The 27,559-nt window shown below is 42.1% G+C and overlaps 1 protein-coding gene across 1 annotated transcript in view; it reads left to right on the forward strand.

Moving 5' to 3' along the window:
- SLF1 (SMC5-SMC6 complex localization factor 1) overlaps positions 1-19,815 on the forward strand; it is an 81,199-nt gene extending 61,384 nt beyond the window's left edge. Inside the window, exons 14-17 of the mRNA XM_066603000.1 lie at positions 6,096-6,193; positions 14,714-14,806; positions 15,158-15,340; positions 18,317-19,815. Coding sequence (XP_066459097.1) covers positions 6,096-6,193; positions 14,714-14,806; positions 15,158-15,340; positions 18,317-18,786 — 844 coding nt within the window. The 3' untranslated portion in view covers positions 18,787-19,815. The remainder of the gene's footprint in view (positions 1-6,095; positions 6,194-14,713; positions 14,807-15,157; positions 15,341-18,316) is intronic.
- Positions 19,816-27,559: the final 7,744 nt, after the last annotated feature.

The raw sequence follows: 27,559 nt of genomic DNA on the forward strand, positions 1-27,559 counted from the left end.
ATAATATGTATATATGCATGTCATTTCACACTAGAGTGTTTGCTGTGGGAACAGTAAGACAGAAAGAAAATACTGCCGTTTTCCTGCCTAGTGAAATGCATTGAAACTAAATAGAAGTCAATAGGTGTGGACGATCTGCAGTGCATCCGCAAATACAATTGCAGATGCACTGCAGATTTAGAGGTTAGAATCAATTAGGAAGGTGGGGAAAAGGCTAGGAGGTGGGGTTGTGGATTTTTTTTTCCGCACGGAAAAACCATTAGAAACGTGATCTCCCTCAAATGGTTTCCGCAGGTCTCCCGCTTCGGAAATCCGTATGCGGAATCTGATCCGCCCGTGGACATGAGGCCTAAGGGTCCTTTTTACCCCGAACGACTTGTTTGGTACAAATGCCCGACAGGTCTTCCCAGTGATAATCATTCCTATGTTTTTGCATAGGAACAATCATTGTGAATGGAGGCGGAGCGAGCCGGGGATCGTTCCCACCCACCTCCATTCACAGTAAACAGGTGGTGGTTCATAAATGCACGACTGCCTGTTTACACCGGCCGATCCATTGTATAGCTCTATGCATGCAGAAACTAATCGTTGAATGTGAAGCAAACAAATTCTAGTTCGACGTTCAGTCGGGGGATACATTTACACAAATCAATCAGATTCCCGCTAAACGATGTAAAAGAGCTCACCACAAGAACAGTATGGTCCAGTTTTCATACATGTGCTTTGTGCTCTCCCCCCAAAACAAAAAACAAAACCAAAACGTATACAGTGGTACCTCGGGATGCGAAGGCTTCAGCTTGCGAGTTTTTTGACTTGCGAGCAGGCTCTCTCCCGAATTTTTTGCTCTAAGAGCACAAACTTGGGTTACAAGCCTGCTTGCAAGTGGATTTTCAGGGGGGCGTCTAATACTCACCTATCGCCAGTGTTTATGTTCTTGTGATGGTCTACGGTGCTGTCGCGTCCTCCTCCATGCCAATAGAGCATTGCTTTCTGGAGGTGGGACGTGAATGCCCTGCCTCCAGCAAGCTAATGCTCTGATTGGCTGACTCGGCACTGGATTAACTAATGAAAGCCGGCGCTGGGTTAACCAATCACGGCCATTCAATGTTGTCATGGCGTGTAGGAGGACGTGACAGCCTGAAGCAGTGCCGCAGACCATCGCAGGGACCGGAACGCCGGCAGTAGATGTTTCTTTTTTTACGTGTAGTTTCCCTGTTGAAATTAACTTAACCCCATTAATGCAGAATGCATTAATGGCATTTCAGTTCATTTCAATGGGGGAAAAGTGACTTGACATACAAGTTTTTTGGCTTAAGAGCTCCGTCACAGAACAGATTGAACTTGTATGTCAAGGCACTACTTATAGTCTTGTATATAATAGTACGGTATATTTGAATTTTGTATTTGTGCAATGTGTAAAACAAGTAACACAATGGATGAAGTTTATAAGGATTAAATGGCTCCAGCTGATCAATCATAAAATCTTGAAATGTTAAAATGGCTGTGATAAATGTAGCGCAGCCTCCGCCTGTTCGGTCTAGTTTTATGCTGTCTAAATTTAAGGTAATATTAACCCCTTAGTGGCAGCCATTACACCTATTTGTTAACTTCACTACTAGGCTTTAAACCTGCACATACATCTTTTTGAGGCAGTGGCTTGGCTGACTACTAACAGCCAGGCTCCTGCTCCAACTGCCAGGAATGGAGAAACCTCAGATCCTGGCAGTTTAACCTTTTACACGCCACGGTCAATACCAGCTGCAGCATGTAAGCAGATGACAGAAGGAGGGGCTTCTCCTGTCACCTATCAGCACCATGCAATGCAATTGTAAGGCACCAATGGGTTCACATGGTTGTCAGAGGCCTAACGGGGCTCTTGTATCTGCTATGTAACTCAGCCAATTAGAACCTACCTTTGGCAGAGTCTAATAGGCAGATGTCATAGGTATTGTAGGTTGCACTACATAAGTGATGCAGTGTGCTATCCTAGCAATCAAACCATTGTATCTTGATAATTTACAAAACGGTGGCAAAAAAGTTCAATAAAGTTTAATTTTTCTTTCTTTTTTTTTTTTTTTTTTTTAATCCAGTTTCCCCACAAAAACCTTTTTGTTTAGATAAAATACCATTTTTAAAAATTTTTAAGTTTTTTTATGGCAGAACCTAATAGATATTACCGCATTCATAACGACACAAACAATGAAGATATTTTGTTGTTTATCTCTTGGTGAACGCCATAAAAATAATTTTTAGAAATCATGTCAGAATCGTGGATATTTTTGTTTTGTTTTCCTCCCGAAAAAATGCAATAAAAAGCAATCAAAAGTCACATGTACCTCAAACTGGTACCGATAGAAACTGCAACTCTTCTCACATAAACAAGCACTCACATTCCTCCGTTGCTGTAAAAATAAAAATGCTATGGGTTTTAGAATGCGGCAGTGCAGATTCAATTGTTTTTTATTTTTGTTTTTGCTGTGGCTAAAAAAAATAAATAAAAAAGCTATATTGTTCCTACCAAATGGTTAACGTAGTGAAATCAACTCCTCCCTCATAACGTTATGAATATAGCCTAATCCTCATCTGAGCTCTCTTTCTATTTCAGATTCTGCTGCTAATGCTGATGATTTCAATGGCAGGTCTGGCTGACTTGAGTGTGAGTCGAGGGGAGATTTTCAGCCCATTTTTTTGGGCTGAAAATCTCGACTTATTCTCAAGTATATATGGTATTTAAAACTTTTTATGGATTTTAACCCCTTAAGGCCATGGCCTATTTTGGCATTGAGGACCAAACGATTTTTGGTATTTTTTCATCTCCATTTTTCAAAAGCCATAACTTTTTTATTTTTCTGTTGACGCTGCCGTATAAGGGCTTGTTTTTCATGTGGCGAACTGTAGTTTTTATTGGTACATAGACTACATTGTAAAACTTTTATTATTTTTTTTTTATGATCGTAGGGAGAGAAAGCGCATTAATTCTGCCATAGATTTATTTTTTTTTTTTTAAAGCGTTAGAGATGAGCGAGTATACTCGCTAAGGTCAGTTACTCGATCGAGCATTGCCCTTAGCGAGTACCTGCCCGCTCAGGAGCAAAGATTCGGCTGCCGGCGGCGGGGGATAGCGGGGAGGAACGGAGGGGAGATCTCTCTCCCCCCCTCCGCTCCCCTCTGCTCACTCCCGCAACTCACCTGTCACCCGCGCCGGCAGCCGAACCTTTGCTCTTGAGCGGGGAAATACTCGCAAAGAACAATGCTCGATCGAGCAATTGTCCTTGGCGAGTATGCTCGTCCATCTCTAGCGTTAATTATGCAGCATAAATGACACACTACATTTTTTTCTGTGGGTTGGTACGGTTACAACGATACCAAAATTCTTATTTTTTTTTTTTTTAGGTTTTTCCACAATAAAAACCCTTTTTTTTGGAAATGTATTATTTCTTTCTAAAATCACTGCATTCAAAGTCTTATAACTTTTGTATTTTTCATGAACGGAGCTCTGTGAGGGCTTATTTTTTGCAAGACGAGCTGTAGTTTTTATTGGTACTATTTTAGGGTACATACATTTTTTTAATCACTTTTTTATTGCGTTTTTTGTGAGGCAAAATGCTAAAAACTTCTCTTCTGCCATGCCTTATCGCTTATTACAGCAATCACAGGCTATGGCAATACAGGACGCCGGTATCTGGCATCCTGTTGCCATAGCAACCAGCCGGGCTCTTTGAGATAACATTCACAGAGGGAGCGCGTTCCCTCTGTGAACCCTTTCCCTGCCGCAATCTACTTAGATCGCGGCAGGAAAGAGGTAAACAGCGGGGGGCGCGTCTTCGATGCACCTCCGCTGTCGCAGCGGGAGGCCGGCTGCTAGTGACAGCCGGCTCCCGCTGCGGGATAACGCAAGATCTGCTATGATCTCGTGCTGTCCCTATGTCGTAAGGGTACGTCATTTTGCAGGAAGTACCCGCTCCCCTGACATACCCTTACGTCACGGGGAGGAAAGGGGTTAATGGATTTGGAGCGTTAAAGCGTTAAAGCCTTATTACCTAAATAATCTTACAGATCTAGTTATGTTATAATCTTGCGGAAATATATATTACGAAAAATTATACAATGTTAATGTTCAGTACTGCGCGGCATAGACAAATACGCATTCGGTACATTATTTGGTACATTTGAACACTCGTCATTATCGGAGAAAGTATATTAATAAAAAGTATAAAGCTGGACTCGTCCAGACTAATTTTGCAGGTCTAGTGGAAAAACAAGTTTCCATATTGAAAGAGCTCTTATTTTTAGGTCCACTAACCCATATTTTTTTAAAAACGGATAATTTTCATAGCAAACTAATAAACAGAATTCTGAAATCCATACCTTAATTAACTATTTTCAGTAATCACTTCTTATATAAAACCTAAATAACCGTATTACACAGAGATCGTGCAAAACGAAGAATAAAAACAGCAAATTCACAATCAGAAATATAAGAACAAGATGCGACTTGAAACGATTGCATCAGACGAGTGGTGATCGGAAAAAACATGACTCTACCCATCGGAACAGACTATCCCTCATCTTGATTAACACACAGTTATGAGCGCCATTTATGAAACTTGATTTTTTTTTTAAACTTTTGACCACTGTTATAGGAATTCTGGCCCACAATGCACTGCCTAGAAACTTGTGCACAATTTGTGTATTGCAATGCACACAAATCTCACACAAACACTTTCCTGAATCACTACTTTCCTGAACTGATGTGGCATTAACACAAAAACTTCCTGCCCTCCACAGGGACATCGCGTGTTGGTGAGCATATCATCAGGCCGAGTTTCATGGCATGATATCGCACTCGCCCGTGTGAAATTTAGCCTAAGAAGTAAATAAATCTCATCCACTTGTCTAAGCAACATTGGCTGTTTCATTGGATCCCTGTGCTGATTTTGGATCTCCTACAAATATGCTATAAATGTCTGTCGTTGGGATATCACTCTATCACTTTTTGTTTTTAATTCAGTCAGTCTGCATACAGTATACCAGTGCTGGCACCACTTTGTATATACATTCCAAAGAGATATCTCTATCTATCGATCGATATCTATTAGAGATGAGCGAACGTACTCAGTAAGGGCGATTTCGCAATCGAGCACCGCGATTTTCGAGTACTTCACTACTCGGGTGAAAAGTACTCGGGTGCGCTGTGGGGCGGGGGGTTGCAGAGGGGAGTGGGGGGTAGCAGCAGGGAACAGGGGGGAGCCCTCTCTCTCTCCCTCTCCCCCCCTCCCCCCACTCCGCACCCGAGTACTTTTCACCCGAGTAGTGAAGTACTCGAAAATCGCGGTGCTCGATTGCGAAATCACCCTTACAGAGTACGTTCGCTCATCTCTAATATCTATCTATAGATGGATAGATATCTATCTATAGATGGATAGATATCTATCTATAGATATATATAATTTCTAGATTTGTTTTTCCTTTTTATACATTTTCTAATTCGTCCAGAAGGAATGAATGACTATAGAACGCCTATAATGACCAATTGTACAATGTGTATACTCCTCCACATATAGACTATAAATTGTTAAATCCAGCGCTGACTTGAAGGCGGGTGTATGCCTGCAGATGTCTGACATGTTTGCATTCTTTTCTAATTAAGATCTTCAGGCAAGACGTGTAATAGAATAAATCAATAGTTTTCCATCAGACGGCAGGCAGGATGTAAGGTGGTGTCATGGCTTACAGGTGTGGAGCTATTCAGATGTAAAACCTCTTCCCAGGATATATAACCTGTCTCCGAACCCTTCATGACCTCAAACTAATATCCATGCCTGCAGGTGTGTGAGAAACTTTACACAGCTTGTAGTCATGTGAATGCTGCCTTCCAAATTATGTGTCAAACTTGTCAATTTATTGTTCTACCATCTCCGGGCTGCAGACTTTTTACCCATAACACAATGCTTTTCACGTGTGTTCACCCGTTCAGTGTATGGCTACACAATGTTCGAATATTCCGAACATGTACCACCGATGTATAGACCCAATGTAATTGCTCAATACGTATAGGTTTAATATAAATTGTTTAATATTCTTCAATTCAATAGAACTATTGCAAAGTTAAGACGAAAAACAGCAGTGGCTTCAAGTTATTCTAAAGAGTCTCAAGTTAGTAGACCATCTCTCAGCGGCCAAGACAGAAAAGGTAAGTTATAAAGTTCTAAAGATTGATTTGTTTGTGTTTATATTGTCAATAAGATGTATTTTCTTTTGGGACTAATGATTCACTAAGGGGTTGTCTGTTTAGGCAGTCTGTGTATATCTCTTAAAGGGGTTGTCCAGGACTTTTATTATTGATGACCTATCCTAAGGATACAACAGTTGATCAGTTGGGGTCTGCCACTCGGGATCCTCGCCAGTCAACTGATCCACTATCGGTGTGGACAGTGCTGGATTCCATAGGAACTGTGGCTGTAGTACCCACCTGGGCTGCTGAAATGTTGACAGCGCTATTGGCTTCAACGCCTTCCACGCTGATAACAGGCCCTATAATCAGCTGAAGCCGCATCTGCTTAGAGATGTATTGGACGTATAGTAATTACATGGTGGCTGGATGGAGCCCTTTCATGACTCAAACAGAATGGGAATTGCTTTTACAGTAGGCCTTTCTGTTCTGTCTCGTAGAGGGGGATGCTGGGCAGGAGACTTCTCTTTATGATGGCCATATGCCGTGTAAGGGTATAGACAGCCCATCAAATATACTACTTTTCACTTGATTATGTTGTTCCGCAATTAGTTTGTTTTGCATTGTGGTTCTGTTTAGGTCTCTGGTATAGCTTAGCGGTCATTTTCGGCTGTTTTTACCTTTTTATTGTAAAAACTGGATCTCATTTTAACAAAATGGGACAAATTTACTAAAACGCTCCAATAGTTAAACAGTGCAAATTTAGACAATACAGACTTAAAATGCACCAGATTTATCACTTATCACAATGACTTTGATAAATCTAGCAAACTTCTAGATTGTCTACTCTAACTTTACTCTGCCTGTTGGTTGGCTCAGTTGACATGGTGCTGCATTTAGGCCATGCCTCCTTCCATGAAGCCATACCCTTTTTGTAAGATATGGTGGGAAAGTGTCTAAAACACATCAAAAATATGGTGCAATACATGTAAGACACAAACTAGAGAATTTTCAATAGTATATATGCAGCAATGTATTTCTTAGTACATTTTCCTCAATGTGATTTGAACAACACTCCTACTCTTTAGTTGTTAGTTAATTTGAGTTTCAGGCTATATATGCCCTTCATCAGGTTGATTACTTATTATTAAACAATAATGGAGCCTGAAGAAGGCACATGTAACCAGTATTGGTTCTGTAAATCAGACCTAGTTTTCAGAGCTGTACTGTCACTGTGCATTGAACTACATTGTAGATAGCAACATAAGGAAATGGCACTGCTTGTATTACTTTTCCCTCTGTCTTCCTTCAAAGTGAGAAAGTCTCAGAGATTCTCTCTTTCACATACATGAATTTCATGTATTGTTTGGTGACATTAATCGTGACCTCCCCAATATTTGCCTATAATGTTGTCCAAATATTTAATGATGCAGAATCTATCCATCGTCATAGCACAGTTCTTCACCAAACCATTTTAAATGGTACCATCGTAGTTACAGTATATAGTTTTTGCGGAAAAAGGCAGTCAACTAGGCTTTATGAGATCTTGCTTGTTTATCCAGAAAAAGGCAAAGCACAACACTCCCTCCCTCCGGTGGTTATGACCAGGTTTATCACATTCTACTTTCCTCCACATATCTTTTGATCTATGTTTATCCTGTTGTCTTATTTGCAATGATGGTTGCTCCTTTGGCCAAAGCTCTAACTTCAGATTTACTAATTGATGCCAATTTTAACATTTGGGTTGGAATTCCTCTTTTTTATGTCCACCTGTAAACATTATTTTATAGCTTTGTGTTTAAAATTAATCCTCCTAAAAATTTGAGTAACTTTGGAAAAACATGTACTTTGCATTACTTATTTTATTCACTAATCCTTAAAGGGGTATTCCCATCTCGGCCGAGGTGGGAAAACCTTGGCGCTTCAATGAGAGTTACAGAAAAACCAGTGCTACACTAAGCGCTCAGCTCTTTCTGTAGGCTCTGGCCAAGTGGCCAGTAGCCAAGGCAGCTGCTTTCTGTCTTGGCTCAATACCTCTTTAATTACAACCTTTGCTATACTGCCGCGCTGCATTCACTGTTCTGCTGGTTGTCACTGGAACCATCCAACGGCCTTATTGTTAGACACTTTTCTAGTAGGATTGCACTTCATAAAATGCAGATCACAGGGTAAGCTCTGTAAAGGCTCTGAACTGCTTCACTGCTTTATCCATCCACTAATTTTCAGTGGTCGGTAACCTGCCAGAAAGCGGTCTGCCAGTACTATACATGCTGCCGCTTCCCTTAAGTCCATTCTGCATTTGACGAATAGGAGTGCTGTCCCTGATCTGAGTTGCCGACTGTCCTTACTAAATGGAGTGAACAAGCAAGACAGACATGGCCGAGCGAGATTGTCCCAGTAAGAACAGCAAAGAATCTTCTGTGCTTATTTATGAACTCCTGCAGCTTTATCAGGACTGATGGCTACTTACTTTACAGAGCTGAAATAAGCCAGAGCAGAATACAGGAAGAACAGGCCATATGTATTACGCACAGCTCTTTTATGCTATCTAAGCTCGCCCCCATTTCCTGTAATCTCTTTACTCGAGACAGGCATCACCTGACAACAGGCAGTGGACAACATATAGGAAGGAAGGCACCCCCTTAGTGGCCAGCACTTTGGAACAGTTTTTCAGGCAGAAAATGTCTGTTTCATTCAATAAAGTGAATTTCGATTTTCCTAGTTATCACGTTGGCTATCCTAGTAACATAGGTTTGTTGAAACAAATACCATTTAAGCCTGCAGAAGTGTGAATGCAGCTCTGGACTATAACACAATTGTTCATTCAGAATCAATAGAAGACAATTAATGCAATGCACTATGCAAAGTTGTTCAACTTTTTGTATAATTCTGTATGTGAAATGGTGTTTATAGGTTGACATTCTCTTTTAAGCTTCGTAACACTAACCACCCTATTACACAGCAGTTCCTACATTCAGGTACCTCTTGAAATATGGAATGGGTTTGACATTAAAATCTAACATTTTTCTGCAGTTTGTGTTTTCCCACTGCAGCGTTGGTCCTGCATCTGTTCTCCTAACAGTGTAGCCATCATCTGATTTGGTAGTATAATGCCGCCTGTCTATCTGTGTCAGGCCTAGACATTTTGTGAACAAAGGCTGTGTCTTGTTAGGCTGCAGAGATTTCACATATGGACTGTTTTACTCCAGGCACTGAGCCCAGACTGCATCACCCTTGGCTTCATTTACAACTCTATTTAAGCCCAAGTACTTTAGTTAAAAGGCACTGCATTTGCCCAGAACATACATCAGACAGTAAAGTCGAGAGCTTTTGCAGTACCAGTTGAATGCTGTGCTTAAATTTTATAACATATCGATGTAATTATACAATGAATATCTCTGGAATGAAGAACAGGAGAATGGTTTGCTGACTATATCGAAAGAGTAAAGGAATTGCAGCAGAAAGAAAAACTCTGAAGTCGAATAACTGGCCATTCGCTACAGTGCAACATCTGAATGTTCAGAGAGACTATATAATATAATAATCTTTATTTATATAGTGCCAACATATTCCGCAGCGCTTACAATACAGGGGAAATAACACAAGAACACGCTTACATGAAGTAATTAATTAATGGAAACAGTAGGGGGGAGGATCCTGCTACAACGAGCTTACATACTACAAATAATGGGGTGATACATGGTATGACGAGGTGGAGAATGAGGGATGCTATACACACAGACAATGGTCAGGCCGTATGGTGGCGAAATCAGGATGACTGCAGGTGTCGGTTGATTATGGCTTGCAGGGATTGCAGTCTGTGGGACAGGAAGCATGTTATCAGGTGAAGTACAGAGGGGTTTGGTTTAGGGGATATGGTATGCCTCCCTGAAGAGGTGCGTTTTTAGAGCACGCCTGAAATTTAGGGGGTCAGTGATTGCCCGGATATTTTTTGGTAGCGTGTTCCAGAAGACAGGTGCTGCTCTTGAGAAGTCTTGGAGGCGGGAATGAGAGGTTCGAATTAAAGGGGCACTCAGTCTGATTTCATGTACTTTGCATTACTTATCTTATTCACTGATCCTTAAAGGGGTATTGATGCTGAATGAACAACTATATGATGGCTTGAGCTCTCAAATGCCATTCTACTTCAGATAAAGTGACACAAAATGTACTAACTGGTATTGGCATTCAAAAAAAAGGACACTTCTGCAGTATTTTCAAGATGTCTGATTGAATGGGAACTTTTGAAGAACATGACCATGATAGGAATACCTCTGTCTGCAAGGTGGCCAAGGGAACAGAAGCTGACGTTTTCGAAGTATGTCCGTGATGCCCATAGAAGTAAATAGCAGTTATGGAAGCTGCATAGCAGACAAAGCCATTTCCCTAACTGGGGGGGGCGGTGGGGGTGGTATGCAAAACAGCGTAACTTGCTGCGCAATGCGTTTTCTGTAAATCCTATTCACTCTCTTGGAGTTAGGACACAGCTTAAGATTCCCCACTCAGCTGTTTTCCTAACTCCCGGCCACTGTGTATAACTGTACTGGGGGCAGAACTAGAGATAGATGTGGGTTCTACTTCTAGGGTCCGCACCCATCAGACTTTTATGGCACATACTGGGCTATACCATAAAAATCTACATGGGTATAACCTTTAAAGTTGTTACTTGCTTGAGATGCACTACAAGGGAATTTTTAAGTTAATTGAGAAGTTTCCTGTACAAGAGCCTCATCCTTTAAGGTACTACACTCTGGAAGACTTGTCACATTCATGTATTACATAGCCAAAGAACTGTGTAATGGGGGATCTGCAGGAAAAACAAAAATTTGCAACCGGTTTCCAGACAGCATGCACTATATTCATCAAAGTGGCACGTGTTCTCCTGAAGAATATGGTGCAGGTTGACTCTGAAGCTAAGTTCTGCCCCGTCCCGCCCTCCCATTGCAAATGGTGGCAAGGGGCGGAGAGAGGGTGGGAGCTCAGTGCACTGCTCCTGTCCCTTCCTACCTCCTCCCCCTGCAGAAAGGGACAGTGTATATTGGCCGGGCGTGAAAACCCAGCTGATATACGCACGTCTGAATAAGCCCTAAGACTGTAGTCTAACTTTATACTACCTATTAGTGAAGTTTAATCCAAAAGTTCTGCCAAAATGTTGGCACAATTTGGTGATTTAGACCATGCCCTCAATTGCATAAAGCCATGCCCCTTCGTCAGACGTGTGTTTAAGAAAGAAAAAATTGTAAAAAGTGTAAGCGTATAAAATGTACCATAAATGTGGTGCACAGTATGTTAGGCCCTATTTACACCTATATTAGGGCTTTTTATCCCTGTTCCATTTGTGGAGTAGAGCAACGGAATTAAAATGGAAATAAACTGATGTGTTTTGTTTTTTTTACCCATTGATTCTAATGTTGCTTTTTTTAAACAAAGCTTTCAGTTTGCTTCCGTTCTGTGTTTTTGTTTTTTTTAACTGACGAATAGCGCTGCAGAGTGCGTTATTTGTTCAATTAAGAAAACTGAAAGCGAACGGAAGCAAACTAAAAAGCTTTTTATTTGCTTTCCGTTTTTTGAAAACGCATTGAAACCAATGTGGAAAAAAATGTCTGTGTTTTTAATTACTTTTCTCTGCTCCAGAAACAGAACAGAGAAACCGAAATCCCATCAGAGCCGTAACACAGGTGTGATTGAGCCCTTAGTTTGGTGCAGTTTATTCCTTTTCAATAGTAAATCTTCCCATTGTATAACCTTTTGTATAATTTGCGTCATAAATGTGGTGGTCATTGGAAAAAAAAGTGACTCACTAAATTATTTCCAAATGGTTGCTTATTTTGCATGTATACTCCAGATGGTATAAAACAAGTTACCTTGTCAAGCTCAATAGTTTTTGTTAGTTGTTTCACAACTCTGAAATATTCCCATTCTGATCCACGAGACAGGTGATTATTTTTTCTTTATAAGTCATGTCACATTCTATTTCCTTTTCAGTAGCACAGTGGTTTCCATTTCATCAAAGCCTTGATTGTAGAAGACAAGTCTGTTTTATTGACAGATACCATCAACTTCTTTTGGGTCCGTAGGGCTTACAGTTTTTGCAGTTTTTGGTCATCAAGTAACCAAATAACTTAAAAAGAAAAAATTGATGGAAGCGTGAGCCAGGGCTACCAACCAGAGTGTTCTTCTTTTGGACAACTTATCTAGAATCACGGGCAACTAACGTTTTTATGAGCAAACTGTAAAACCATAATGAGTGATAAAGATGTGACTGACGTCTGCAGCTCAGTGTACTGATATGAACATGTTACAGTACTTCCAATCACAATAACCTGCTCAACTAACACCAACCCAAGAAAGAAAACTGTATTTTCCTGTATACTGTCTGTAAAAATAGGGATGTGTCTATAGACTTTGGACAACCCTAGTGTGAACAGCACCTTACTTACAGCAGGGAATTCAATATGATGGGAATCAATAAATACTTCGCCTTATGGTTTGGGGGAGATTATGAACTATTATACCGTATGTTCCCAATGCATGGCTTTAATAAGCGCTTACAGGCATCCATATTACTGATCCATGTTGAGCTGCTCCATAATGTAGCTTGCCACGGACTCTTGTGGACATTTACAGTACCTGCATTCTGTGGAATCCATGGGGCATTTGTCATCGCTTGGCTTATTACAAGGTAAAACTTCCTTAGAAGCATGACTTCTACAAGTGGGTACAATACTGCATGGAGGCACCACATGATAGGACTTCAGAGGTGCCTACTGGCCCTTAATACAGATAAGGACTCGATTTGCATCCTCAGAAGTTCTGTATTGTGCATGATTGCGGACTGTCACCTGAGCTCCCACAATGCTCCTCTCACTAGTAACAGGAAACCAAGAGAATTCTTTCTTTTGCTTTTGATACATGAAAGGAAGAAGATATATTAAAAAATGTAAATTTAGCATATTATAAGTTACAAAAAGTATTTAGAAAGTTTAATAACGTGTTATGTTACAGTGAAATAATAGACATTTTGGTTCAAAAGTGGAGAATTTCTTAAAATGCATTAATTCTTCAATATGTTATACTGACAGATTGATTTGAGGAATCATCTTCTACTACATCACCTTATACACGTTATAAATCACCGTTTATGGTACATTGCCATTTGTGTTCTTGCGTGGAATGATCTTTTTTTTTAGTTCTCTGCCTATTACACTCAAGTTAAAGGGAAAGTGTATCCAGAAAATGATCTATTATATAAATTGAGTCTTTATTTTAAACAAATCTTCAAAGATTTTTTAATTCTTGATGTAAGGATCTATATTTAAAAAGACATCCTAAAGTGCTGCAGTTTCCACACTCGCCACAAAGCCTAATAACCGTCTCGTACTTCCTGTTCTGTAGAGAAATGTTTTCAGCAGTCCTCTTAATATTACAGGCAAGATTACAATAAAGGATAAACAACTCCTATGTAAACATAAAACAAGATCCACCATTTACAATACATGATGCTCACAGCTCACCTCCTCCCCCTCCCTGCACAGGTCACTTAGCATGCCCCAAACACTCTCCTATAGAAGTCAATGAATCTAATCCCCATCTGTTTGTGTGGCCCATGAGGCTGCTGTAAAGCAGCTCAGGCAAGATGGCAACCCTCATAATAATGTACGGAACATAGAATTTAAAAAAAATGACAATCACACGCTGAAAACAGATTTCGGAACATGGCATATGTTTGACCATCTGGTTTTAATTGGTCTTAAAAAATAGGTAATACATTCCCTTTAAATAGGAGGCTATAAAAAATCCACCCTATACATTGCTTATCCATAGCAGATAAACACTAGGCTCACGATGATACAGTGAATTCCAGTTTTCTTAGAGCGGTTATTGGCTGAACACAGAAAACAATTGTAAATTCTAGCAGGCTTGTCATTTCAGCTTTCATTTTAAACGTCTAGATTTATATTGTCCCCTTTTCTGCACATTATTCGCAGTGTGTCTCTGTAGTCAAGGCAGCTTACCGAAGAGCAGCAAACCATCTGCTAAAGGATTTGAAATTGTGAATTATCCTTTACTGTGTGGAGGCACTCGTGCTTGGCCAGAGACATTCATTTGAATTAAGCTATAAATGCGGTATAAAAGGACGACTCATGTAATAGAGGTTCATGAATAATTTTAAGGGAAGGGCAACTGCACACTCTAAACTTTTATTGCCTCCAAACCGAGTGTTTTTGGAGTTCACTGTTCATTTTGAGTTTTTATTGTAAGTCATAGAAGCTTTAAAAGCTAAAGGAGGAGGATTAAGGGAGAGAATTCGGCAGCTAGGCAGGCACTGGGCTGCAGAGACTGACTGCTCACTTTACAATACATCAATGGCATTGAGTTTGGACTGTTTTTTTTTTTTTTTTTCTTTCCCTCACTCTCCTTCTAGTTAATCGAAAATCCTTTATCCTCCCAAATTGAGCATTTGCTAAAACATCTTCTCTCCGCTCCGATAGGCAACTTTCAACATCTTTCTAACCTTTAAATATACATTTCATGCTATAGGTGAAACTGCCATGCATAAAACTTGCCGATGCAACAATGTCAAGAAGCTGCGCCTACAGCTCTCTGTCCCTGGATTTGACATTAATGCAAAAGGTAAGTTGTTACTTTTTTCTTTTCTTATTCTTTTTTTCTTTTCTTGTTTTTCATGTTAAATTCCCACAGAACAATCCTGTTGTGATTTTCCGTATTCTAGTATTGAATTCAAGCTGCTAGGAGTCATATTAGTTTTTAAAGTGAGTGCGATGTGCTAAGATGAACAGTGATACTGACAATATTGATTTTCTTCCTCCATCCTTGGTTTCTCTTATGATTGTTTAACACAGACGGTGCACACAGCGTTGTTCTGCTGGCTTCTTCTTTTTTTTCCCTCCTTTCTTCATAATGTGGGATGTGTACAGTGTTCTAGATGGATTCTCTTTTAATTGTTGCTGATTTATAACTCAGACAATGCAGGCTGGACGCCTTTACATGAGGCTTGTAACCATGGCAGCACAGAATGTGTCCGTGAAATTTTGCAGCGCTGCCCAGAAGTAGACTTGCTCAGTCATGTGGATGGTGTGACTCCCTTACATGATGCTCTACAAAACGGACACATCGAAATTGGCAAAATCCTACTTCAACATGGGGGTAAGGAAGACATTCTAATTTACCTAGTGTGAAATATATCTTTTTTGTTTTGTTTTTTTTACAAAATACTTTTAAAAATGTTTTTTTGCTTTATTGCTAAATTTAAAGACTTTTTCATAAAAAATAAAAATGTACAAATTTAAACTACAATGTAGTTCTGCTTCTTGTTGCAGTTCATGCTTCTGTAGGGCATGACTTAATATTAATTTACATAAAATTATACATATAATGTTTGTTACTCTTTATGTTCTGTAACCTACATTGTGAAGAATAAAACCTGTAATCCGTATAATGGTTATATCATTTTTAGTGTCTTTTTATTATTTTTTTGGTTATGAAGCAAATTTTTTCTCCCAGTTATAAAATAGAATATATTCAGAATGGAAAGTTGAAATGTTTTAATAAGTTTCTTTTTTTTTTTAAGATTGGATAAGGCTTTGGTGTAGCCTGATAAGAATTTCATGATTGTGAGATATTTTGGGGATTTTTTTTTTTTTTTTTGTTACATTGTTCACAATATTGTAATAATATTTTAACCTATTTATACAGCAGTCTGGTGTGAGTTGAAATCACTCCTAGGCTACAACACATTTTATGGCACTTTAAATCACCAATGTAGGTTCCTGTCAGCCTTTTTGTAGACTTCTCCTGCCCTCTAAAGGCCACTTGGTGATTGTTTTGGAAATTCTAGCTCGGTGCCTGTCTCACTCGGTCTTCATCGTTCCTCATGGCTGCTATTTATTGAAGTGTGTTTGTCTGTCGCCTAGGTGTTTTATTTATCAACAGAGGCAACTCAAGCCAATACCTGGCTGCACTTCAATCAGTCTAAGTGATGCAGCCGCCAATATTAGATTAGACGCGGCTCCTCTGTAGGAAATAGCAATGGTGCAGTGGGTTTTTTTTTCAGGGCTGATGTGAAGAATTGGTAGGGGATGATCTTCTTGTCCTGTGGGAGGAGATCTAGTTGAACTTGCATTCATCAAGTTCTTTACACACCAGTGCTGCCGGTATGCAGACTCATCTTTGGCACTGTCACAATCTAGTGATTGGACTGTCAAGAGGATACCAGTATGTAGAAAACCGCATTAGGATTTCAAGATGGACTTGTGCAATGTCTATAAAATATTTTTGCGACTGTGCCTTGTAGGTGCAGCAGTCCTATATATTAAAATGTATATTTTTATGAGAAAATATTAATGCACTAAACAATGTTTTTTTATGGGAATTTCTAAGCTATGTTTGGAAGTGTGTATAACTTGATAGTTGTCAATAGCCGATTATACATCACATGGTCAATACTGTACTATTATAGATCATTCCTTCATCTAAAGGGTTATATAATGTAGGGGGAAATATCCTGAGGGCGTATGTGCACAGTAGAAATCAACACAGATTTTTCTGCACAGATTCTGCCTCTAACCCCTCATGTCCATGGGGAAAATGAGGCCCACGCGGATTTCTGCTGTGGATGCACTGTAATTGTCTTTTTTTCTATGCAGGAGATCAATTGAGATATGAGCTCTCGCATGCGTGATCTGCACTAAAATGGAGCATGTCGCGGTTTTTTTACCCGCACGTGAAATACGCAAATCACTTAAAATACCATCTGCGGCTATTTAATTAACCACAGATAGTCAATGCTTTCCTATGGGATGCGGATTCGCGGTTTTTATCACGCGCGGTTTTGCTAAATTTAATTTTCTGTGGACATGAGGCCTAAAGCCATAGCAAAAATCTACAGCCATTCTTCCACAAGTTTTTCTTAAGACCTGCACACGGTTTTAGTTCTGCCAGTGGGCAAAATCCACATGCAGAATTTCCAATAAAATAGCTGCAGATTTTTCTTCTGTGGGTTTAGAGAGGCAATATCTGCGCAGAATGATCTGTTCCAAATTCCACAGTGTGAACATACCCTAAATGAGACGCTTTGTTTAAGTAGTCTTATCTTATCAATGTCCTGTCCACTTTATTGCTCCGCAACTTCAGTTCCCTTTTAAGCTGGGTTTCCACGGGACGGAAATCTCACGGCTTGGCCACACCGACAAGCCGCAAGACTTCCATGGGAGAGCCGCAGCTTCAAAACCCGCGGCATTTCGACGCAGGTTTTGAAGTGATTCGGCCGCCGGCATTCTGTTGCGGCTTTCTATCCCCATAGAGAGGAGAGAGGCCGCAACGGAAAAAAAAAAAATTGATGTGCTGTGGCTTTCAATTTTGCGCCGCATTGCCGCTTCCGCCCGACTTTGCCGCGACAGATTGTCCGCCTCATGTAGATGAGATTTTTGCAAAATCTAGTCTGCATGGCTGGCTAATCCCGGGATTAGGAGCTATGGGCGGATTTGCCGCACGGAATTTCCACGGCAAATCCGTCCAGTGAACACAGCCTTAATCTTTGCTTCTGGGTAGTGCTGTTGCTTGCCATCTAAGCGTGTGATCACGGCCAATCACTGGCCATAATGTTGGTACCATTGAGGCCAATGATCAGCGACTGCGGTGACTCAGATGGCGCATGACCACACTGCATGGAAGGAGACTGAGACCAAAGTGTCCAAGGACATCAACAAAAAGTAAACGTTGCTCTATTATTTTAATTCTGCCTCTTTTTGTTATGGCTATTTTTTTCCCACCGGACAACCCCTTTTAAGTATGTTGGTTTGGCACACAACACTCACATATAGTGAAAGCACCCATTATTACCAGTGGATGCCTCCTTCCAGTTATTATACACTATATGAATGGAAATGTCTTACTCGCTGTTGTGAAATGTAGAATATGTCAAACCATCGGCCAAAATTCCAACTTGCATAGGGATGGTCACCCAGCTCTCGCAGATTCCTGAATGGCCAATTTATTTAGTTATAAAATGAGTAGGGATGTTTCATTACATTTTAATAAAATTGTATTTTTTTAATAACAATGGAGCATGGATTCTCTAAGGTAGTCATCCTCTCTGCATTAACTCAATCACTGTCTTTTCAGGGGCAATCATTTTACAGCAGCAAGATTCGAATGGAAAATTTCCGCTGGATTATATCTCTTCTCCACAGCTGAAAAAGGAACTTTTCGCAGTAGTTCAAGTGGAAGAAACTATTGAGGGTTTTCACAAAAATGCAGTTCAAGTATCTGATAACCATAAACTCGAATTCAGTGCATTTCTCCTCTCCAGAATGTTGGTCAATTTCATTTCCGTATATGGGTTGCCTTCAGACACCGTTACTGCCAAAGCGCTATATCCCAATTCCGCTTTTATGTTTAGTCATGTAAAATGTACACATGCTTCCTTCAGCACCTCAATAGTGGAATCCTACCTGGAAGCGTTAGCCACAATGCAGAATTTGAGTGACTTTTTACAGTCTATTCCAGAGTCCCTTCTTGAGAACCCTGGATTTAATATGCAGGTTCTACTCTCTGTCCTTCATAAGTTGGCCGCCTCTTCGGCAGTTCATTAGAAAGATGAAAACTGACAGTCAACTTTGAATGTCTTAATGCACTATTGTAATTGAAGGAACACTCCAGGAAAAAGTCATACAGTGTGTTATACCTCATGCAAGGTCTTAGGGGGTGGAGCATGACCTATCTTTCCTGTTCTTTTACTCCTTGAATCATTTACCATCTCCCCAGGTCTTGCACTAGGCATAACACAGAATATCAATACTTTTTTTTTGGAATTTCCTTTAAGCTACCTGAACATGGCCAGCTGTAATGTCTAACTGACTTTCAAAGCATCTAGACCCACTTTTAGTATATTTGGTAACTGACCAAACCATATTTTCACTATTTTATAAGCCTTATTTTAAAATTGACATTCTGCTAACACATACTCTACAAAAAGAGGTAATGTCTTAAAAAGCAAAGAAAAATAGCTACCATTACAGCTTCCAAAGTGGTTTGTCATCTAGCTTTTTCTGACTCATGAATGTCCAATCTACCGAGCTCTACAGTGATATTATGCAGGGATATTTCCCTGTATTAGGGAAACTAGGCATATTTGCTGTTTAAGACAGTTTCTCTGGGAGCTGTAATTATGGCCAAATTTGGCTGCCACCCAGCTCTTCAAGAAATAAATGTAATAAGAAAAAATTGCTGAATAAGAGCTAAAAAAAAATAAAAATTATAAATGTTTTTGGGAAATAATTTAAGTCCCATGGGTTAGCAACACAAATTAGTTTAGTTTAATATGATTGAAGTAAAATATTGCGTTGTGTTGTGTTCAGTTTTAGATTGAAATTTTATAGGATTAAAGGTCTTTTCTAATAGGATATATAATAGTATTATAAGGTCTTTGTGAACATTGAAATGGACTGCAACAGCCGTAAATGCATATGCCCAAATTGTTAAAATATCACTGCATTTGTTACGAAGCTGGTACGCAACTTTGTGCACTAAAAGGAAACAAAATATTGATGTAAAACTAAATTTTCCAGTTTTGACTGGAAATGGACTTTGACTGTTGTTCACACTTTTAGGCTGGATTCACACGAACGTATATCGGCTCGGTTTTCACGCTGAGCCGATATACGTCGTATCTCTCTGCAGGGGGGGAGGATGGAAGAGCCAGGAGCAGTGCTCTGAGCTCCCGCCCCCTCTCTGCCTCCTCCTCCGCCCCTCCACACTATTTGTAATGGGGAGAGGCGGGACGGGGCGGGGCTAATTCACAAACTTTTGCCCCGCCTCCTTCCATTGCAAATAGTGCAGAGGGGTGGAGAGGAGGCAGAGAGGGGGCGGGAGCTCAGTTCCTGCTCCTGGCTCTTCCATCCCCCCCCCCCCTGCAGATGAGGACGATGTATATCGGCTTGGCATGAAAACCGAGCCAATATACGTTCGTGTGAATCCAGCCTTAGGTCTTCAAGAAGATGAGCTCTATGCTGCGGTTTGCAGACCTGGAAGAGATGAGGTAGTCACCAACAGACTTGTCCTTTTTAGACTGCAGTCTCTCATTGGAGGTTAACAAGTCAATAAAACATGGAGTGATCTTGCAGATTCACTGTTTAGTTGGATAGGTCAATAGGTGACCTCGTTGCCTCCAAATCGAAACTACAAGGACAGCTTGATTACAGTAGGCTTTATTTACACGGCCGATTCTGAGTTGTGCCCAAGAAACTTGAGCACAACTGGCATCAAACAGCAGACCAATATCTCTGCTGTCCTATCTGCATGGACAGTGCACATTTCGTGTCCTAGCCTCTTCTATGAATATGGAGGAGAATAGGACAAATGTAATTTTTTTTTTGTTGTTTTCACACGGACCATTGGTCAATGTGAAAGCGTAACTTTATGAACAGCCCCCTAGACTATAATTGATCCGTGCACTATCCATGAAATATGTGGACTACACACAGACTGAAAATATGCCTGTGTGAAGAAGCCCCAAGTATGCCGTTGAAGAGTAGGATACTTGGCTTCAGTATTGATAGACCTCGATTGTCCAAGACGCCAGCACTTTGTGGGTTTATCATTAGGCTGCTATTTCAGAACCATGATGTAGGTAATGTAAAAAGTTTCAAAATGTGTTAATTGTTCTTTAATGTTAAATGTTTCCTGTTGGTCAGGAGGTTAATATATAGAAATAATTTGATAGCAACAGCATAGTAGTATTAGGATTTCAGTATTCTCAACTCTTGGTTTTCCATTAAGATATGCGGATATCCGTATGAGAAAGTTCAATAGGAAAAAACAGTGTAGCATTCATAAATGCTCTACTGATATTTAGTGTTGCCTTACATCATCACGGCTGGACCGCTTTTCATATTTCCAGACTGCAGTGATTCATAAAAATCTGTTGCTCTTGCCTAGTGACAGCACCCAATTAATGCTAGTAAAACACATTTGGGTTTCATATCCTGAAAGTCTTAGTATGTTCTGTAATACTGCACCAAATATTCTTTCACAACAGAAGCCCACTCAAGCATCTGTGCACCAGAATGTCTGAGAGGACGGCTGAATTGTTCCTGATGAACAGAACGTCTGACACAGATTCTTCGGAGAAAAGAGTTTTCTGTGAAAGACTGACAAAGGAGTCATCTGAATGTCATAATACTCTGCAACTGCCTACATGTGTTAAATCATCCAGGATTCCCTGAAAATCACATCATGGACCAACAGATGAGGTAAATCTGTGGTCTCATTATGTGATAGTCCTAGTAATGGATGGGCCCCGAATTAACACAAGTCATTATTTAATGTGTTAGCATGATCTTTATTAATGCCCACAATGCACAGAAAACCTTGTGCTCATAGTGGATTGCATTATTCTATAGTAGCTACATTCAGATCGACATACATGTTAAAGGGGTTATCTGAGCAGAGTGATGGCAAAACATAAAGCCATACTTGCCCCAACTGCTTCCATTCCAGAGGTGCCCGGCTCCCTGCTGCTCTCCATTTCTGCTGCAGTGATGATGTCTCCAACCACTGGGGTCAATCGCCATCTCACTTTGGCTGATTATTAGCTGCTACAGTCACATGTCCCATTGTCGGGAAGTCATAGCTGCTGCAGTGGAGAGCAAGTGAATTGGTTTTTTTTCCTTTGTTTTACAACTATTCAAAATTAAAGCGACCCTCCGATACTGGAGAAACAAAGATGGCCAAACCACTTCTCAGACTACCTGATGCATCGGTAGTGTCAAACACTACATGCTGCTCTGATTTGGTCTTCACTACTGTTGTTGGCAGCACTAGCCAATTAAAACAGCACGTAGAGCCTTAGACTAATGATGCATACTGATGCACAGTGGACATTACATAGTCAGAGAAGTGCTACAGCCATCTTTATTTGGCCAGAATCAGAGAGTCACTAAGGTCTGCTTCGAAAACTCCTTTTAGACAAAATGATTATCGCTCAAAAGCCGTCTTTTGAGCGATAACCATTGGGTCTAAACTCCTGCCCATCGTGCACTGTTCGTTCATTGCTCATTTCTAGTTTTCTAAAAATGAGCGATGACTCTTATCAGTGGTGCAGGCTGATATCTTAGCCAACACCGCTGATAAGATTCTCTCTGCTGGTATCCCACTGGCAGTTCTCAGCGGGACACCAGCTAAAAGTGTGGAGAACAATGCAGCTGTTTGCATATACAAAACAGCTGCATGGTTCTCATAGTGATCGCGGTGGTATCCCGCTCTGCCTGCATTAACTCTTTAGTATCAAATTAGCTACTTAGAGTTATGCAAAGATGATCGCTCAAAATTGTCACTCAAACTGCCGTTTGAGTGATTTTTGAGTGATCATCTTTCAGTGTAAATGGGCCCTCACACACAGTTTTGAGATCTGCTTAGTGACAGTAAAATAATTTACTGTTTACCAACTAATTTCCTTTTTTAATTTTTTTTTGGGCACCTTCTATTTCAATCACCAATTCCTTATGTATTATCCCTAATACACAGGCAGACTTGTATATAACAAAGCAGTCTAACTGAAAAAGCACTACCATCACACCCAGCATCTGCTCTTCCATTTTCATTAATGCATTATGCACCTTAGAAGATTTAGTCTTTCAATGCTTCACTGCATTTGAAGTGGAAGTCCGGGCAAGCTGTCTTAATTAGTTAAATATAAGTATTCTGGTCATTCAACAGAATAAGACTTAATACTTTCACAGTGTTCCCTGAAATGCAAGTTTCTATGATGCTTTGAACCCTATAGTTCCTTTGCTGCTGCTTTAAGGGCTTTACAGGAGACGTTGCCCAAACTACGCCCCTTCTTTAACTTCATTTCCTGCTCTGCTACAGCTTTTGGCTGAAGCTGCACCTTACAGACTACCTCTACCCCAACCTCTGCACGCACTCTGCACATAATGCAAGCGATATCGGCAATATTTTTAGAAAACTTTCTGTTTTCCCATCTTAATGCTGGAGGACACAGCTAAAATGGAGCAGAGCACTTTCATTATTAACAGTATTAAGTGCAAAATAAATACTGTGCAATGTTTTAGCGGGGGTCTTCGTCATAGCAATGTCTCCAGTGCAACCCAGTAACACACAGCCATGTATTTTGGATCTATAGTGTAAGGAGCACCTTCGGAACATTCATTTTAGGGCTGTGGTATGTTAAATTACTCTTGTAGGTCTATTTTACGAATTATAACAATTTTCTGGATTTCACCTAGTCTTTATACGCAGGACGAATAGCCTTGCATGCATATGGAAATACAAAGTGCTCCCAGAAGTATGTCACCTTGTATAAATTGAGTAGTATTTGTGTTTGCTTGGTTTGCACTCATCCAGACTTAATAAGTGGCTGCAAGAATGTCAATACACTGCTCCTTTAACACCTCCTACATACCGTAAAATATAAAATGCTGACCAAACCTAGCTCCTTGTTACTCCAAACATGCTAGATTTTGTTTACTTTATTATGTCTTTTTCCAACCACAAAATAGGAAAACGGGTAATTACGTTACGTTATTGACGACTGTACTACAACTTAACAGTATTTATAGAGTTCCATTGAATGTTTCAAAGAACCAATTATCACCAAAGAGATTCAAAGCTGATATCATTGGTATCTGATTTGTAATATATTTTCTTTGTTACATACTAGAATGTTAAATGTCTATTTTAATGTTTAAATATTTTGTATAGGTTTATTAAAACAGATTAAGAACTTTTATTCTCCCATTTGTGTCACATTATTATCTCTTCAGAGTAATTTATTAAAACAAATTGTACGCCTACTTAAGTCTTTAGGTTTATAACCAATATTATCAAAGGGTTATAGGTGCTCTCCCTTATTTCCTCTTTCTATCTCTCTCTCTTCTTTTACCCCCTGTATCTTTCTTTCCCCCCCTCTTCTCTCTCTCTCCTCTCTCCCCCTCTTCTCTCTCTCTCCTCTCTCCCCCTCTTCTCTCTCTCTCCTCTCTCCCCCTCTTCTCTCTCTCTCCTCTCTCCCCCTCTTCTCTCTCTCTCCTCTCTCCCGCTCTTCTCTCACTCTCCTCTCTCCCCCTCTTCTCTCTCTCTCCTCTCTCCCCCTCTTCTCTCACTCTCCTCTCTCCCCCTCTTCTCTCTCTCTCCTCTCTCCCCCTCTTCTCTCTCTCTCCTCTCTCCCCCTCTTCTCTCCCTCCTCTTTTCTCCCTCCTCTCCCCCCCTTCTCTCCTCTTTTCTCCCATTTCCCCCCTCTTCTCTCTCTTCTCTCCTCTCTCTTCTCTCTCCCCTCCCCTCTCCTCTCCTCTCCCCCCCCCCTTCTTTCTCTCCTCTCCCCCCCCCTTCTTTCTCTCCTCTCCCCCCCTCTTCTTTCTCTCCTCTCCCCCCTCTTCTTTCTCTCCTCTCCCCCCTCTTCTTTCTCTCCTCTCCCCCCTCTTCTTTCTCTCCTCTCCCCCTCTTCTTTCTCTCCTCTCCCCCCCTCTTCTTTCTCTCCTCTCCCCCCCTCTTCTTTCTCTCCTCTCCCCCCCTCTTCTTTCTCTCCTCTCCCCCCCTCTTCTTTCTCTCCTCTCCTTCCCCCTCTTCTTTCTCTCCTCTCCTTCCCCCTCTTCTTTCTCTCCTCTCCTTCCCCCTCTTCTTTCTCTCCTCTCCTTCCCCCTCTTCTTTCTCTCCTCTCCTTCCCCCTCTTCTTTCTCTCCTCTCCTTCCCCCTCTTCTTTCTCTCCTCTCCTTCCCCCTCTTCTTTCTCTCCTCTCCTTCCCCCTCTTCTTTCTCTCCTCTCCTTCCCCCTCTTCTTTCTCTCCTCTCCTTCCCCCTCTTCTTTCTCTCCTCTCCTTCCCCCTCTTCTTTCTCTCCTCTCCTTCCCCCTCTTCTTTCTCTCCTCTCCTTCCCCCTCTTCTTTCTCTCCTCTCCTCTCCCCCTCTTCTTTCTCTCCTCTCCCCCTCTTCTTTCTCTCCTCTCCTCTCCCCCTCTTCTTTCTCTCCTCTCCTCTCCCCCTCTTCTTTCTCTCCTCTCCTCTCCCCCTCTTCTTTCTCTCCTCTCCTCTCCCCCTCTTCTTTCTCTCCTCTCCTCTCCCCCTCTTCTTTCTCTCCTCTCCTCTCCCCCTCTTCTTTCTCTCCTCTCCTCTCCCCCTCTTCTTTCTCTCCTCTCCTCTCCCCCTCTTCTTTCTCTCTTCTCCTTCCCCCTCTTCTTTCTCTCTTCTCCTTCCCCCTCTTCTTTCTCTCTTCTCCTTCCTCCTCTCCTCTCCCCCCCTCTTCTTTCTCTCCTCTCCTCTCCCCCCCTCTTCTTTCTCTCCTCTCCCCCCTCTTCTTTCTCTCCTCTCCTCTCCCCCCTCTTCTTTCTCTCCTCTCCTCTCCCCCTCTTCTTTCTCTCCTCTCCTCTCCCCCCCTCTTCTTTCTCTCCTCTCCTCTCCCCCCCTCTTCTTTCTCTCCTCTCCTCTCCCCCCCTCTTCTTTCTCTCCTCTCCTCTCCCCCCCTCTTCTTTCTCTCCTCTCCTCTCCCCCCCCTCTTCTTTCTCTCCTCTCCTCTCCCCCCCTCTTCTTTCTCTCCTCTCCTCTCCCCCCCTCTTCTTTCTCTCCTCTCCTCTCTCCCCCCTCTTCTTTCTCTCCTCTCCCCCCCTCTTCTTTCTCTCCTCTCCCCCCCCTCTTCTTTCTCTCCTCTCCCCCCCTCTTCTTTCTCTCCTCTCCCCCCCTCTTCTTTCTCTCCTCTCCCCCCCCTCTTCTTTCTCTCCTCTCCTCTCCCCCCCTCTTCTTTCTCTCCTCTCCCCCCCTCTTCTTTCTCTCCTCTCCCCCCTCTTCTCTCTCTCCTCTCCCCCCTCTTCTCTCTCTCCTCTCCCCCCTCTTCTCTCTCTCCTCTCCCCCCTCTTCTCTCTCTCCTCTCCCCCCTCTTCTCTCTCTCCTCTCCCCCCTCTTCTCTCTCTCCTCTCCCCCCTCTTCTCTCTCTCCTCTCCCCCCTCTTCTCTCTCTCCTCTCCCCCCTCTTCTCTCTCTCCTCTCCCCCCTCTTCTCTCTCTCCTCTCCCCCCTCTTCTCTCTCTCCTCTCCCCCCTCTTCTTTCTCTCCTCTCCCCCCCCTTTCTTTCTCTCCTCTCCCCCCCTCTTCTTTCTCTCCTCTCCCCCCCTCTTTTCTCTCCTCTTTCCCCCCTCTTCTTTCTCTCCTCTTTCCCCCCTCTTCTTTCTCTCCTCTTTCCCCCCTCTTCTTTCTCTCCTCTTTCCCCCCTCTTCTCTCTCTCCTCTTTCCCCCCTCTTCTCTCTCTCCTCTTTCCCCCCTCTTCTCTCTCTCCTCTTTCCCCCCTCTTCTCTCTCTCCTCTCCCCCCCTCTTCTTTCTCTCCTCTCCCCCCCTCTTCTTTCTCTCCTCTCCCCCCCCTCTTCTTTCTCTCCTCTCCCCCCCCTCTTCTTTCTCTCCTCTCCCCCCCTCTTCTTTCTCTCCTCTCCCCCCCTCTTCTTTCTCTCCTCTCCCCCCCTCTTCTTTCTCTCCTCTTTCCCCCCTCTTCTCTCTCTCCTCTTTCCCCCCTCTTCTCTCTCTCCTCTTTCCCCCCTCTTCTCTCTCTCCTCTCCCCCCCTCTTCTCTCTCTCCTCTCCCCCCCTCTTCTTTCTCTCCTCTCCCCCCCTCTTCTTTCTCTCCTCTCCCCCCCCCTCTTCTTTCTCTCCTCTCCCCCCCTCTTCTTTCTCTCCTCTCCCCCCCTCTTCTTTCTCTCCTCTCCCCCCCTCTTCTTTCTCTCCTCTTTCCCCCCTCTTCTCTCTCTCCTCTTTCCCCCCTCTTCTCTCTCTCCTCTTTCCCCCCTCTTCTCTCTCTCCTCTTTCCCCCCTCTTCTCTCTCTCCTCTTTCCCCCTCTTCTCTCTCTCCTCTTTCCCCCCTCTTCTCTCTCTCCTCTTTCCCCCCTCTTTCCCCCCTCTTGTCCCAATCCCCTCTTTCCCCCCTCTTGTCCCAATCTCCTCTTTCCCCCCTCTTGTCCCAATCTCCTCTTTCCCCCCTCTTGTCCCAATCTCCACTTTCCCCCCTCTTGTCCCAATCTCCACTTTCCCCCCTCTTGTCCCAATCTCCACTTTCCCCCCTCTTGTCCCAATCTCCACTTTCCCCCCTCTTGTCCCAATCTCCACTTTCCCCCCTCTTGTCCCAATCTCCACTTTCCCCCCTCTTGTCCCAATCTCCACTTTCCCCCCTCTTGTCCCAATCTCCTCTTTCCCCCCTCTTGTCCCAATCTCTTCTTTCCCCCCTCTTGTCCCAATCTCCTCTTTCCCCCCTCTTGTCCCAATCTCCTCTTTCCCCCCTCTTGTCCCAATCTCCTCTTTCCCCCCTCTTGTCCCAATCTCCTCTTTCCCCCCTCTTGTCCCAATCTCCTCTTTCCCCCCTCTTGTCCCAATCTCCTCTTTCC

Source organism: Eleutherodactylus coqui, chromosome 5 (assembly GCF_035609145.1).
Source record: "Eleutherodactylus coqui strain aEleCoq1 chromosome 5, aEleCoq1.hap1, whole genome shotgun sequence".
NCBI classification, from domain to species: domain Eukaryota; kingdom Metazoa; phylum Chordata; class Amphibia; order Anura; family Eleutherodactylidae; genus Eleutherodactylus; species Eleutherodactylus coqui.